This window comes from Cucurbita pepo, chromosome 11 (assembly GCF_057944985.1).
Source record: "Cucurbita pepo subsp. pepo isolate OVF chromosome 11, ASM5794498v1, whole genome shotgun sequence".
Taxonomy (NCBI): domain Eukaryota; kingdom Viridiplantae; phylum Streptophyta; class Magnoliopsida; order Cucurbitales; family Cucurbitaceae; genus Cucurbita; species Cucurbita pepo.
In genome coordinates this window covers 629,440-645,102 of record NC_141808.1, presented here as the reverse complement: position 1 = coordinate 645,102, position 15,663 = coordinate 629,440, and the positions used below count along the sequence as shown (strand labels likewise).

General features: G+C 36.1%; 3 protein-coding genes and 1 pseudogene across 3 annotated transcripts; 3 read left to right on the top strand and 1 right to left on the bottom strand.

Moving 5' to 3' along the window:
* Window positions 1-320: 320 nt before the first annotated feature.
* LOC111805853 (zinc finger protein ZAT10 pseudogene) lies at window positions 321-1,366 on the bottom strand (annotated as a pseudogene).
* A 221-nt stretch (window positions 1,367-1,587) lies between these two features.
* LOC111805852 (adenine phosphoribosyltransferase 1) lies at window positions 1,588-4,581 on the top strand. The gene is made up of 7 exons (XM_023691103.2): window positions 1,588-1,844; window positions 2,131-2,238; window positions 2,425-2,535; window positions 2,629-2,721; window positions 3,399-3,548; window positions 3,933-3,991; window positions 4,167-4,581. The coding sequence occupies exons 1-7, from the start codon at window positions 1,652-1,654 to the stop codon at window positions 4,221-4,223; spliced, it is 771 nt and encodes a 256-aa protein (XP_023546871.2). The 5' UTR covers window positions 1,588-1,651; the 3' UTR covers window positions 4,224-4,581.
* A 4,225-nt stretch (window positions 4,582-8,806) lies between these two features.
* LOC111804897 (uncharacterized) lies at window positions 8,807-10,533 on the top strand. The gene is made up of 4 exons (XM_023689712.2): window positions 8,807-9,426; window positions 9,590-9,829; window positions 9,928-10,059; window positions 10,139-10,533. The coding sequence occupies exons 1-4, from the start codon at window positions 8,860-8,862 to the stop codon at window positions 10,235-10,237; spliced, it is 1,038 nt and encodes a 345-aa protein (XP_023545480.2). The 5' UTR covers window positions 8,807-8,859; the 3' UTR covers window positions 10,238-10,533.
* Window positions 10,534-14,048: 3,515 nt separating this feature from the next.
* On the top strand, window positions 14,049-15,443 carry LOC111805917 (alpha/beta-Hydrolases superfamily protein). The gene is made up of 2 exons (XM_023691212.2): window positions 14,049-14,533; window positions 14,610-15,443. Exons 1-2 carry the CDS (start codon window positions 14,160-14,162, stop codon window positions 15,037-15,039), a joined length of 804 nt encoding a protein of 267 aa, XP_023546980.1. The 5' UTR covers window positions 14,049-14,159; the 3' UTR covers window positions 15,040-15,443.
* Window positions 15,444-15,663: the final 220 nt, after the last annotated feature.

Genomic DNA, 15,663 nt, shown 5'->3' with positions numbered 1-15,663 from the left:
ACCATCAAGAAATTTTGCTACCTCTACCTTGGTTCGTTCATAGGAAATTTTTATTTCATTGTGCCTGAAAATGATTACAAAACCCACACTCTTAACTTACGTTGAAGATTCTAATTGAAATTTTGATTAATAGCGACTCATTTTTTGATCGAGAATACATGTGGTGAAGCTCTGGTTATTAAGTTTGGTAATTAACCAAATTTATAAATTTACCGAATTTGAGTTGTGGGGTTATCTTTTGGCTTGCAATGAATTAGCCCACCCACCCACATGCGGGGGTTGGCGCTTGTCATGATGCAATTCTGTATCCACTTGCACAATTCAAGAACTATGAGTGAGCATGCATATAATTTTCCCAATTAAAATCAAAACAATGGCTTTGAGGGAAAAAAAAAAAAAAGAAGAAAAGGAAAGAATTAATTGAATATTCTGTATCCCTCTTTCTAGATCCCCAAGAATCGGCTAAATTAATTTTATACAAAGAAAACTGAAACTAATTTTGAATTTTGATTCTAATCCCTCTTCCCCAATCCGGGAAAGGATCGTCCAAATTCAGCGAGATCTCCGGTTCCGGCAGCCAGAGAAACCGAGGCTTCTTCATCGGCAGAGGACTCTCCACCTCCTCGTCGCCAGGGAAGGAAGGCTTCGGCAACAGAATCGGCAACGCCGGGATGTTCAGGTCGAAGTTTCGGTGGCTATGGCTGACGATGTGGGTCGAACCTACTTCCTCCGACGATGTCAACGTCATCCCGTTGTAGCTCTGGCGATTCGCAGTGGCGTCGGCACCATCTTCGTAGTAGCAGCGCTTGTGGCGACCCAAGGCCTGGCCGGTGGGGAGCGACTTGTGACAAACATTACGGACATGTGCCCTTCCACCAGAGTTAGAGATGGTGGACGTAGCACTGGAGATCGACATGCACTGGTCGTCACAAGCAGCCGGTTTCCGGTGGCTAGTCTTGTGACCACCCAGAGCCTGGTAAGAGGAAAAGACCTTGTCGCAAAGAGGACACTTGAAGGCGGACTTGGTGGCGACGGCAGGCTCAAGCAGGGAACGGGGGTCGCCGCGGGCGAGCATGATGAGACAGAGAGCAAGATACTCTTCTTCGGAAGGAGAAGCGTGAAGAGGTGGGCGGCGGGAACGCTTGCGCTTGGCCCAGGGCTTGAGGGGGTGGAGGAAGGGGACGTCATGGAAATGGAAGGGGGAATTGAGAGCTTGGAGTGGCATAGCTGAAGAATGAAGGATTCAAAAGGGAAAGGGTTGAATTGAAAAGGTTGAGATTCAGACTCAGAGTCCAGAGGAATTGAAATGAGAGAGGGAGGGGAGTGGGGGTTTTTATAGAGAGAACAGCAAGGAAGGAAATTGCGCGAGGACTGAGGAGGTTTGGCCTTTGGGTTTACATTAGGACATACAAAATTTACCACATTCTTATACCAAACTACATTACGAAGACATTCGCTCAAAGGAATTAAAAGATTTAAGTAACAAATCAAATTTACGTGGGTTTTTTCATCGGACCAAAGTACCCTCCAGAATTATTGATTAATTAATTAATTTAAACGACGCTACACGAATAAGTCGGCTTCCGCAACCGTATCTCAATTTTTCTTTTTCATCCTTTTTACGTTTCGATTTCTCAGATCACAACCGACGATGAAAGCAGCCTCCAATCTCAGTTCCTCACTTCCTATTTCGCCGTCGCACTATAGGACCACCGCGGTCTTCACTCCTCATCGGTGGATCGCTTCTCCGTCAACAGCCGTGGGCGATGCTTTCTCGTCGTGTCGTACACATTTGACTCGCTCTCCACAGCATCGATATTCGCTCAAGCCTCTGCGATGCAATGGTAATTCGGAATTCCAATCTCTTGTGTTAGTCAATATTCGATGACGCAGGTCAAAATTGAACTCCTCTGTGGGGAAAGTTTGGTAATAATGGGGTAAGAATTTTTTAACGGTGGGGCAATTTGGTCAAATGGATTCTCTGTCGTGAAACGCTCGTTCCCCAACTTTTTGTATAAATAAATAGTAAATTAAACCTATGTTTTCCGTATTGGCCGCTGCCCCTTTCTTTTGCTCTGATTTTACCTCCGTCAAATTGTGTTGATCGAGTGTCCGGCGGGTGTTTGGCAGTGAGTAAGACGGTGCCGGATCAAGAAATGGCGTCCACCGATGAACAAGACCCACGCATAGCCAAAATCGCCAAGGCCATTCGAGTAATCCCAGATTTCCCTAAACCAGGTACTAATCTCCTCTCATTTGAAAATCGAAATGGCCGTTTCCAGGCTGAGAGATCCATCTTTGCTGTCTTTATGCTTATTTGGGCTTTGCGTGTGATGGGTCTTGTTTGGTGCTAAGTTTTTAGCGGAAACGATGTTTTTGTTCTAATTTTTTTCCGTAAACAACACCCTCTTCCTCTTTTGGTAGGGATTTTGTTTCAGGATATCACAACGTTGCTTCTTGATATAAAGGCCTTTAGGGACACTATTGATTTGTTCGTGGAGAGGTACAGAGGGAAGGATATTTCTGTCGTTGCTGGTAAATTCTGGCTTCAAAAGGGTCATTTTTACATCAGGAGGGGAAGTAACTTTATGGTATGACTTGAACCAATTCATCTTTTTTGTTCTGCAGGAATTGAGGCGAGGGGCTTCATTTTTGGCCCTCCGATAGCTCTGGCTATCGGTGCAAAATTTGTTCCCATGAGAAAACCCAAGAAGTTGCCTGGTACAATTTTGTGCTTGACACACCTTTATTTGTACCCATCTGAATCAATTTATAGTTTTAGCTACGGATTCAAGCATAATGTTCCGCATCTGGCAAAAACTCTCGTGCATATGCTATTGCATTTGATGTTTGCTATCCATAACCCGATGGTCAAGAAGTGAGCAATCTGCATGTCTTCGATGGTTAATCTCGTTTTCGATGCCAGAAACTTCAAGCTTTAGTCAATGTTCTAAGGGTTTTTGCTATTTTGATAGCTTAGGTTATGTTTGATAACCATCTGTCTTTAGGTTTTTGGTTTCTGAAAATTAAGAATATAAACACTACTTCCACCCACCCATGAGTTCCTTTGTTTTGTTATTTTCTACCATGTATGTTTCTATAATCCAAGCCAAGGTTTGAAAACCAATAAGAATAGTTTTTGAAAACTTGTTTTTGGAACTTGTCTATGAACTTAAATATTTCCTTAGGAAAGATGAAAACTATCGTAAAGAATTTGACTAGGAATTCAAATGTTTTCTTAGGAAAGATGAAAAACAAAATGGTCATCAAACGGATAAACTGTATATTAGTATACTCTGGGCTATTGTATTGGATTACCATGATTAGTTTATCTTCAAATGAAACTAAAATCATGATTCTGTATCTGAAATGTAATCATTCGATCGATGATTTCATAGGTGAAGTCATTTCAGAAGAATACTCTTTAGAGTATGGAACAGATAAAATTGAGATGCACGTAGGAGCTGTTGAAGCTGGAGAACGTGCTCTTGTGATAGATGATCTCATTGCAACTGGGGGAACCTTGTGTGCAGCAATAAGGCTACTTGGTAGGCCATTTTTAAAGCCAATGTTTCGTCTTCCAAGTGATTATATTACTTTTTAGTTGAACATGCACTGGCCACAGCTGGAAGTGTCTCGTTTTTACTCGGGTTTTTGCACAATGACACTATCTTGGCTGTGATTTCCAAATCTTTCTCAGTTCTAGGACTCAGATTATTCTTTGAATCTGGTTGATTGTCATTGTAATTTTGCTTCAGTTTCTGAACAAAATTTTCTGAGTAGTCGCTGAGAAATGACAATTGTTTGTTGACTCAGCCCTGTATTGCCGCTCAGTAGATGAGATCCTTCTCTTATTAACTTTTCTTTACGAGTGTTGTATTTTCACAATCTTGTGTTGGTTATATTAATCGGTTGTTTACTCCTTATGGCAGAGCGAGTTGGCGTTGAGGTGGTCGAGTGTGCTTGTGTGATCGAGCTGCAGGGACTAAAGGTATGTATTTGCAAAATTATGAGAACAGATCAGAACCTTGTACTAGACTACTAGTTCCAGATCTTCCCATGACTTTTGTCCAGTTTGATGTTTATGATGTGATTATGATTCTCATTTCTATAGTCTTGAAAATTTGAAATGAACTTCTGCCATTTTTTCTTTTGCAATTTCTCAGGGACGAGAACGATTGGGAGGCAAACCTCTATTCGTTCTAGTTAACGCGATGGCATGATCGTAGAGCCTTCTGATGCAATACAACGCGCTTGGTATTGGTCATTACAAGATCTTACTGCTGCTAGAAGTTGAAGTTTCCAAGTACTGCATAATTTTGAAGTGGAGAGTATTGCTAGAAATAAAAGGGATGGTATTAATCTGAGAGTTGAAGAGATAAAACAAAAAGAAGAAAAAGAAAATATTAGCTTTTGATTATTCTGGTTGTTATGTATTTGTTGTTTGTTAATTGTCCTGCTGTCTCCTTTCTGCCTGCCTGTTGATGATGTTAATCTTGATTATCTGCACAAACTTCTTTATTTTGCAGTTAATTAGTTTTTATCAAATAAAAATGCCTCCTCATGCATCATTACTTTTTATAGTAAGTCTATTATATAGTTGAATCTCCTATTTTATTCTATTAAATTATGCAGAAAAAAAAAAAAAAAAAAAAACTAACTTTAGATATAAATTTATTGTCATAAATCATTTATAACATTTTGTGTATTTGATGTATTTCGTCAATCAACTCTAATATCTCTAAATTAAATTATTTCACAACGAATATTAAAAAAGTTTATCATGTAGTGTAATTCCTATTTATGTTCCAACTTTTTTATTATTATTATTATTATTATTTATAGAGAGGAATAGGGTTAAAAATATTATACAATTTTATTAAAGAAAAATGAATTTGAAATTTGAATATTGTAATTTTCATGAGGTGGACGAGAATATTTGATGAATGCTTGACCATTTAAGTAAGGTGCTGAGGTGGACAGAATATATAAGATTTTATGCCCTAAACCTATGAGTTTTCTTTTTAAGATTCTCATATTTTTGCAGTTCTTTTTTTTTAACAACAATTTATTTATTTCTCACCTATAATCTTATTTTAAAAATTAAATCTCAAGTATTTGAAGATTTTTTGCAAATAAATTACCATTAACGAAAAAATCAATTTAAAAAATATATATAAAATACGATAAACTTCATGGGCGTGCTTCATGCACAACTGAGCCATTCTATCATAAAAGAAAAATAATAATTAATTAACATAAAAGGAATAATTTAGGTGCGCATTTTTTTTTAAAGTAGAATATATATATATTGATAATGAGACGACTTGACATTAATATAAATAAATTATCCTAATTTCTTTTTCTTAAATATAAACATATAGCAATTAATTATATAGTAGATTAGTCCATTCTCTAACAATTTAGAAACTGAAGATCATTAAAATGCCAATTAATGCATCAGGCGGCGATATTATTATTATTATTTGAAATATGGTGACGTTAATTGATAACTAATTATTTTAATAAGCAAATTACGACATTGCAACTTTAAAAACAAAGAAATATGTGTTGGACGTTGAAAGCGTGCATGAATAATGCTATTATAAATTAATTGAGATGCTTTGATTTTATCAATATCCTATTTAAATTAGAGGGGAGAAATTTTTTGTGTCTTATTTTGTCTCTTTCAATATATATTTTAATAAATAATATATTTTATGCTATCTAGATGAATTGAGATAATTTGATTGAAAATAGAATTTATATAATTTTTTAAAATTAGAGATTATAGAAAAACTTTAAAAAATTATGTTTATTCTAACTCATTCTAAATATTTAATTATGATAATCATTCTTATCATATACCTTATTTTTATTTTGATATAAAAAGATTGTATTATATAGTAGAACCATGATTTTGACAATCATTGGATGTGGGTATCTTATCTAATATAAAATTTTAGCCAATCTAATTAGAAATGTAAATAAATAATAATAAAGAAAAGATAGTTGCAAATTACACTTCCACAACTTAAAAGATGTGTGTATCAAATCTTCATATTGATTTTGTAGGCTTATTTGTTAAATTATGGTATTAATTCTCAATGAAATAGGTACAAATGGCACACATAGCACCTTCAAATCGTTCTTCCAAACCATACGGATATTCTTTGTTGGTTATATAAATAACAGGAGAACCATTTTCATTTTTTCTAAAAGCTAAAGAAGAATATAATTTAAGTTGGAATTATTTTTATAATAAAATTCTTTAAAGGAAATAATAGGAATGTTGCATATGCATGGGGTACTATTCTATTAGATTTGGAATTGTTTGATTGGATCTTATTATGACTTGGTTCTATGACGATTAAATAAACCCACGTTTGTTTGAAACAAAAACGACATAAAATAAAATCCACATTATCCAACCAAATATCTTTTATAAATCAATTTTTATACCAAGTTTTGTTCTCTTATATCATTTGGTTCGTGATTCGTAAGCAATTTGTATGATTTTGTGTTAAGAATTTTTATATTACAAATGGATTTATAATACTAATAAAAAAAATGAACCTTTAATCCATAGTGAAAATAGTTAATAATTTAACTATGAATTTATAATACTAACAAAAAAAAAAAAATGAACCCTTAATCCATAGTGAAAAATAGTTAATAATTTAACTATTTTTAGATTATGGATATGATATAAAAATAGCATATTTATTTTCCTCGCAACGATTATGAATTTGACGTGAATATAAAATTAGCATAAATGGGGCAAATGGGAAGGACACGTGGAAGTGTTTGATTTGAAGAATGAGAATCCCAGTTGGCCCAGAAATTCCAACACAGTGCCGTGTCTTCGATGGACAGTTTCCCATTCCATAAATACACGTGGAATAATCTCAAACGCCATGCCCACGTACGCATATTAAAAAAGACAAATTTTAGAATGTATTTGGTGAGTAGAAAATTCGAGAAAATAGAAAAGAAAAAGAATAATTTCTTTTATTTATTTATTTTTTTTTTTTGTTGGCCCGAACGTATGATCGTGCAGGCAGCCAAAAGGAATCGTCCGATTCGGAATCTTTTTTTTTTTTTTTCTTTTGTCGATATAATTCTTCTTAATTTAAATTCCGACATTATTTGTCTGAAATGCAAATTAATTTCACATTTTTGGGTAGAAAATAATATTTAGAAGGCGTGGGTTTGGTTTGAAAGGTCGTGCAGTGGGCGGCTCTATTTCGAAAGATAAAACAAAACGAGTGGGCCGGCTGACGCGGCGGAATGTGCGGCGGAGAAGAGTACCCACTTATGGATCACGGACATGTCCTTCCTTCATCGCCTTCCATTTACATTACTTACTGTCAAATTTGGAGGGCCTACATGAAACATCCAGACCCGCTGCCCACAACAACCACTATATATTTATGATATAAGATCATGTCGGTAACATAACAGATGTATAAATTAGCTGAATTCTTTATGTTAATTAATACCAAAATTTGGCAATTACTCATTAATATGGACATCTCAGGGAGCCATGAACATAAGACAGAAAAGTCGACAAAACAGCGATTTTGGCGGCTATTTGTCCGAGTTTGCAAGAATGTCAGACTCTAACCCCACGATCTGGCTGACCCTTTTTTTTTTCTTTTTTTTTTTTTTTTTAAATTCAATTATTCATCCTTTTAATATTTAATCCACATTTGTTTTGTTGTTATTAAAATCCAATGTACCCCACGATCTTACATTTTTAGATTATAAATCACAAGTCTAACCCTTCTCCCAAACCATACTTTTCAAACAACCAAACCCCCCTCTTTTTAACTTAACTTGTTTTTAAGTATTAGCAATTCTGTGAATATTTAAAGCTACGTTAGTTGAATTATATCTTAAATATTTATATTATAGATATAAATATTCACATATCCAACATAGGACGAGATTAAAAACCTCTTATTTTCATCTTCATAAAATTTCCATCAAAGATATTGAATTGTTCTTGACAACAAATAAATATTTCATGAAAGATTAAATTTAAAGACTTCCATACATGTATATATATTAAATCATAACACAACATTAATAATAATATTAATGATTATAGTGAGGGCTGCGAGAGAATGCAAAGATATCCTCTGGACTAATAATAATGTTCCAACTTCATTGGATTAAAAAAAATTATAATCTTATGAAGAGGATATTACACGATAATTATTATATTTTTTATACCTATGAAAAAAAAACATAATTTTAAATTATATTTTATTAAAATGAAAACTATAATTGAAACAAAACAAAATATATTTAAAAAGGAAGCAGCTTCAAAATGATCCATTCCTTAAGTATTTTATTTTTTTCATTAATATTTTATATAAACTCAATAAACATCTAAAATTTAATTATATTTGGTTAGTTAATTAAGTCATGGAAATATGTTTATATAGACGAAGGATTGAAACCTCATGTACTTATAAAGTATTCAGTTGTATGCTAATGATATAATGACTGGATAATTTTTTATCATGCTAATTAAGGACTATAATTATAAAAGAAAATTGATCGGTACTTTAACAATTATAAAACCTAATTATTGCATGAACCTTGGCCCCATCTCTGAGTTGGAGTCTGCTTTCTTTTGGGTCCCACAGTGGACTCTTCTTCAATCCATCATAAAATTATACTTCAACACAAATTAAGCTTGATCAATCATTAACACAAATTCCCTGCAACTCAAATTATGTTATCACATTGCCATCACAGCGTTGGGTATAAATATCCCATTTGTCTTAAAGCTCCTTCAATTTCAAGCGGCCCCCAAAAAGACAATAACTTCTAAATCCCCCCAAAAAAATGGAGGCTTTGGGAGGCTTTTCTGATGGGGAATGGGAGTCTTTCGCCGCCATGTTCTCATTGGAGGAGGTAGATCAGTCCCATATTCCGATCGCGAATCATGCCGATCCTTCCACTGAGCTTCAATTGCCCAACAATGGCGGCAGCAGCTGGTTCTATTCATTGGACGCTTTTGTTCCCAATTTGCAGAGTTATTGCGTCAAACAGGACACGAGGAGCTGCAGTAGCTGCATTACTACTGATGATTCCCATGCTGCCTTTCTGTTTCCCAATTCTACTGATTTCTTTACGCCAATTGACGAGAGGAATTTTGGGTCCTCGTGTTTTTCTGATGTTTTAATCGAGGAAGTGGATAAGGCTCTCGACACCGCCGCCACCGGTGAAGACTCCTGCACTGAGAGATTAGTCGAAATTAATGTAGTACAAGGTAACTACCCAGCACTGCCGCCGCCATCGCAACTCGTAGATTCCACTGGTGCCGCGAAGGAACCAATGGCACTGAAAAGGAAAGTCAATAACGAAGATATTTCTGATAATCAGAAGAAGAAAACTCGGGTTTCAGCAGATGTAAGCCCTCGTTCCCCTAACGTCTTAAAAGTTTAAATGATACAAAATGGACTGAATCCATTTAGTTGACTAATTTGTAAAGGAACTGGTAAATCAAACCTGAACTTACAAGATTAACCTCCGACTTCCATTCGAAAAGTTAATAGATTGGGTAAATTTTCAGGGGCAGAAGAAGAAGAAAACAGAGGAAAGAAAGAAAAATGAGAAGAGAAAAGGGAAGAGTGTGGAAGAAGAAGGCAATGCGGGGGGAGCATCAGAAGGGCAGTGCTCCATTAGTTACAGTTCCGATCAGGAAGAAAATGGTTCACAGGAGGGCCAAGGCGCCACCTCCGACGGCGGCTTGACCAGGAAGGGCAGAGCAAGCAGAGGGTCGGCCACAGATCCCCAAAGCCTCTACGCTAGAGTATGCATCTTCTTCCTCAACTTATTTATACCCATTGTGTTCATACATTCTTCTTCTGTGCGATCAAATTAGTGAGAGATTATTGAATTTTGTTGCAGAAACGAAGGGAGAGAATCAACGAGCGATTAAGAATGTTACAGAAACTTGTTCCCAATGGAACCAAGGTTGATATCAGTACCATGCTTGAAGAAGCTGTTCATTACGTCAAGTTTTTGCAGCTCCAAATCAAGGTAAACAAACAGACCCAACATTTTCAAAATAACAATAAGGAACAAATTTACTAAAATGCCATTGTTTCATTTTATGCAGTTATTGAGCTCAGATGAGCTGTGGATGTTTGCTCCTTTGGCATACAATGGATTGGACCTTGGGCTTCACCAGAAGCTCTCTCCATTCGGATCACATTGAGAGACATATTTGTTTCCATCTTTACCCTTGTAATGTTCAATTAACTCCATATAAATTTGATTAAATTGAAGATTTAGATTATTTAGAGGCTTTGGAAGTATATGGTTGCAGCGATTGTATGAAGCCCACTACTAAGCAATCCAGCCCAATAAGTAATCCAGCCCAATAAGTAAATCCAGCCCACTAAGTAATCCAGCCCAACAACCGTGTGGATTACATTGGGTAAAACGGATGTCGGGATTAATGATTGGAAGGGCACCAGAAGTGTGGAATTTTGACCTCTCAATGCATGCGTCTAGCCGGCCCCAATATCTTATCGCATCCCTTTTTAAGGCAACCTTTTGCCTTTTGTTAGAAAATAATAATTAAAAAGGGAGGGCGAGAGATGAGTAGAAGTGAGAAGGAACAACTTTATGCACTACTGCTACTAACTTCAACTTATGATTACATTAATTTATATGGTGGACATTCCAATTTCTTTTCCTTCCCTAAACTTTATCCAAAAAGCCCCATCATTTTTTCTACTCTATATTCAATTTGACGTGGACTTTCTTTTCATTATATTATATTCTTTTTTTCCACCAATATAAATCTCACTTTTACACTCCTAATAAATTATTAAACTTGATTTCATCAATAGTATTAGTATAGCCTCTCTAATAAACTATGTTATTTCTTTTCTTTTTATTTTTTTCTTGGTTCACTGTCGCTAATTGGGCCTATATTAGTTCAAAAGATCAAAAAGATTTAGAACCCTATAAAAAAAAAATTAATACTTGACCAAATTTTTTTTTTTTTTTAAGTCAATGAATTTAAATATATGGGTGAAGTTGTAGCAAAAAGTTGAACAAAGATTGATTGAAATGGATTGTATGATATACATGCATGAATCAATGTTATGGTGAGAATTATTATGTCCAACAAAAGTAATCTTTAGAGCAATCATACGGTTGCATCACTTCCTATTCCATTTTTCCTTCATGCTCTCACCATTTACATTCCATTAATCAATTACACTTTCTCTTCTACTCCTTATCCATCATTTTTTACTTTATGTAGTCCATATCTTTTTTATTATTAAAAATGTAAAACATGACATCTTTATTAAGTATGTAAAGTGTGATTGTAGTGGGGAGTAGAGGTTAAAAGAAGGTTATAAAGTATGTGGCGGATGGAGTCCAAATGGGACACTTATCCATAAGCCTCTGAGCGACGTACGGTCGTACCCTAAAAGCATTTCTAGAACGCTCGAAGGCTCCAACCACCACTGCCACCCCCAACCCAATAACATCACTTTCACTCTCATTGTTTCTGTCTCTCATGCCCTTATCTTCAACTCTCTTCTTTTTCTCTTCCCATTTCTCCTTTTCTAACTTTAATGCAAAACCCTAAACTCACTCACTTACACATCAACCTAACTTACACTATACACACCTTACCTTGCACGGTCACCAAGCTAGGGATCGTGTCCATACTTGACCGAGGACATCATATCCTCTATCACGATAAACGTTGACATACTATGAGAATGAATTTTGTCTTTCTTCAAAAAAAAAAAAAAAGTCGTCATCTCAACTAGCAAGAAAGACCATATATGTATTCGATCTATCTAAATTGCCCAATTGGATTGCATTCTCAATTACAAAGAACGCTCTTTTCGACACTCAAAGTAGAGTAGAGAATGAAAAAAATGAAATAGTAGAGTTAATAGAAGTAATATGTATGGGTAATGATGAGGTAGGTAGAGTTTGAAATGAAGGTGGGTTTGGTAGAATCTTTGGAGTGCCCAAGTTTGAATGAAAATGATAATGTTGGGGGTGAGCAACAATGATGTGTGGGTAAGTTGAAGCCAAAAGGTAGGGATCTTATCTACAACATACTGCTGGTCTTAGTTTCAATTTTATCTTCCAACACACTGCCCAAGATGTTGATGCCCTCTTTTTCAAAATTCCTTTTTTGAAAGTTGTTTTAGAAAATGATTGGGTTTCTTCTTTTTGCAACTTAATTTCAATTAAACTTAATTGGAAACAAAGAGTTTGGATGCGGAAACAAGAAACAAAAAGAAAGTATAAATTTCTTTTCCCTCTTTAGCTTTCAGGGATGAACAAAGGCTCCATTGAATCAGATTCCCCTCACTGTGTGGGCCTTTCAAATCCCCCATTAACGTTGGCAGATCAAGATTCCATCTTGCTCCTCTGTACCTGAGTTGTTTTGCTTGTCACTACTAACCAAACCTCATCATAACACACATACCCATCACCATCTTTCAAGTGCGATCCCATTCACTGTGTCTTATCCACAACTCCCTCTGATCATCTCTATATATATTTTTTTAAAATTCAGTAGCATATTAGACACATAAGTCAAAGTTTACAAGTTTGATGGCTAAATTTGTAATGTAACCTTTTGTTGCATCTATGATAGTGAGACTGTCGTCGTGGCCGCTATATGAAAAGAACCTTTTAATCGTCAACACATAAATTATAATGTTCTTCGAATCCTTCCTTCCCTCTCGTCTACCACTTCAAGAGTCATCGTCAAAATAGGACTCGAATGCAAGCTAATAAAAAAATAAAAAAACCTAGCTACTTTTTTACTAGGATTATTCTATTTAAGGCTACATGATTAAATTCCAAAACCTAGATATATTTAAGATTATTATTATTATTGTTTTTAATTCCATGACAATTCATTTATTTCACGTTAAATCATAACTTTCTTGCATTGAAATTATTTTTAACTATTAATCTAAATTATTACTTTTTTTTTAATACCAAATTGAGATAGATTGTTATTATAAATTAATTAATTAAAAAAACATTTCCACATGTACTATAGACTCCAAATTATTGATAATTTAAGCAAAGGTGGTCCCATAAATTGTCGGATGGCATGCTTGAAGTTTAGTCAACTCTATCTCTTGATGACCATAAATAATAAGATAAGATCCATTTTTTAAATTGAATTTAGAAAGAAAAGAATTGATTTCAAAATTGGAATTAGAGAAATAAGAAAGGGGCAAAGCTAATGTAACCGCCCTCCACCATCAAAGAAAATGACAGCCAATATGGAAGGAAGTCATTCATTTTTTTCTTTTCCTTTTCCTTTTTCTTTTTCTTTCTTTTTAATTATTTTTCTTTTCCATTTGGGCATGAGGTGAAAAAGTAAAATCATGCACAAAGTCCATCTCAAATACCATCAATTCCCACTCTAATTAATCTTTTTTATTAAACAAGTCTTACAAATTAAGCCTAATGTGAAACTATTTATGATAAAATAATAATAAATAATAGAAAATTAACTCATACGACTAAAAATGAGTATGAATAAAAATTAAAAGATAACAAGAGTAGAATAGACCTAATCGGTTTTAGCTACTTGGTTTCGAAGGAATATTATGTTTCTATTTATGCTAATAGTGATATCCTATTTCAGTTATATCTCAAAAGTGAAACTACCAAACAAGGTATGATTTGTCCTTCAACTTACAAAAGGATCAATTATTAACTTACAAAAGGATCAATTATGGGAGTGTTGTGCCTCTTAAATTAAGAGGTTTAAGAGGTCGGTCACAGTTTGCCTCCATTTTTTCTGGTAAAGATGTAAAATTTAATGTACTATTTGTTTTGTTTTTATTTATTATTTTTTTTTTTTTTAGAGAAAAAATTATATTATAATTGAAAGAAGAAGAAAATTGAAAAAAAAAATAATAAAAGGGGGATATTTTGAAACCCCTATAAATAAGAAGTAGATACGCGAAAGAAGGAAAGTAAAAGAAAGAAGAAGGCGTGAAATTGAAGCCCCCACCACAATACCCAGAACCAGAAAAGGACTTCAAAGCCATTTATTTTGTTTTTGATCTTGTGAGGCCGCGAATCAGAGTTACACAATTAGTGAGCAGCAAAGGAATCCAAAATCATCCATGGTTAACAACGCCCTTCTGGATGCCTTCAATGTCCGTGTCCTGGGCACCGGCGACCGCGTCCTTGTCCTCGCCCATGGCTTCGGCACCGATCAGTCCGCTTGGCAGCTGGTTTACCCCTCCTTCACTCCCTACTACCGCGTCATCCTCTACGACCTTGTCTGCGCCGGCAGCGTCAACCCCGACCACTTTGATTTCTCCCGCTACACCACCCTCGACGCCTTCGTCGACGATCTCATCTCCATCCTCGATTCCCTCGACGTCCAACGTTGCGCCTTCGTCGGCCACTCCGTCTCCGCCATGGTCGGCATCCTCGCCTCCATCCGCCGCCCTGAACTCTTCACTAAGCTCGTCCTAATCGGCGCCTCCCCAAGGTCTACTACTTCCACACTCCACTCTGTTTTCAAACTCTGTTTTCCCCTCTTCTTAAATCTCTTTCCTTTCTTTCAGGTTCCTCAACGACGGCGACTACCATGGTGGGTTCGAGCAGAGCGAGATTGACCGGGTCTTCGCCGCAATGAAGGCCAATTACCAAGCCTGGGTCAACGGCTTCGCCCCTCTCGCCGTCGGTGCCGATGTTCCCGCCGCCGTCCAGGAATTCAGCCGAACGCTCTTCAACATGAGGCCTGACATTTCCCTCTTCGTCTCCAAGGTCATCTTCAGCAGCGATCTCCGGGGAGTCCTCGGCCTCGTCAAAGTCCCCTGTTGCATACTTCAAACCGCCCAAGACGTGTCCGTTCCAGCCTCCGTTGCCATCTACCTGAGAGACCACCTCGGCGGGCGGAACACCGTGGAGATGCTGGACACCGAAGGCCACCTGCCCCATCTCAGTGCCCCTCAGCTACTCGTCCGCAAACTCCGGCGTGCCCTTGCTCGGTGAATCTCTTCTCTGACTGGCCCCACCGCCATTACACGGATTTAATTATATAAAAGAATTTAATTTTCCTTTCTGGGGGTTTCGGTGGCGTGGGTGTGGTGGTTGTATTAGACAGACAATTATACCCTTCAGCCAAGTTTGATGGACGATCAGTCGCTGGAAATGGAAGAAATCGAGTGGTCCATAATGAGACACGTGGGCGAATAAATATGTGGAAGCTAGTTAGTCTTTCCATATGTAAAAGGATAAGAATTCTCCACGTCAACTCCACGTGATCATGTATCCTATCGTCCCACCCCATATCTTTACTTCTTTTACATTTTCTTCTTTGCTGTTTTCTTTAACCTTTTTTTTTTTTTTTTACCCTTACGCTAAGAAATAAATTCGGGATGATTTTCATTTTTTTACTTTTAATGCCACCAAATGAGTAGGGATTTTTAATCTCCTATTGGCCGCTACTTTCTTATTTAAATATTTGAAAGCCACATTATTCATTTCTAAATCAATCAAACAACATTTTAAATTAATTGAGCCCTTACCCTTAAATTATTGATGAAAATAGAATTTATATAAATGGGGAAATCTATGATGAAATGAAAGGAGGATTAAGTTTGAAAGCGTGAGAGT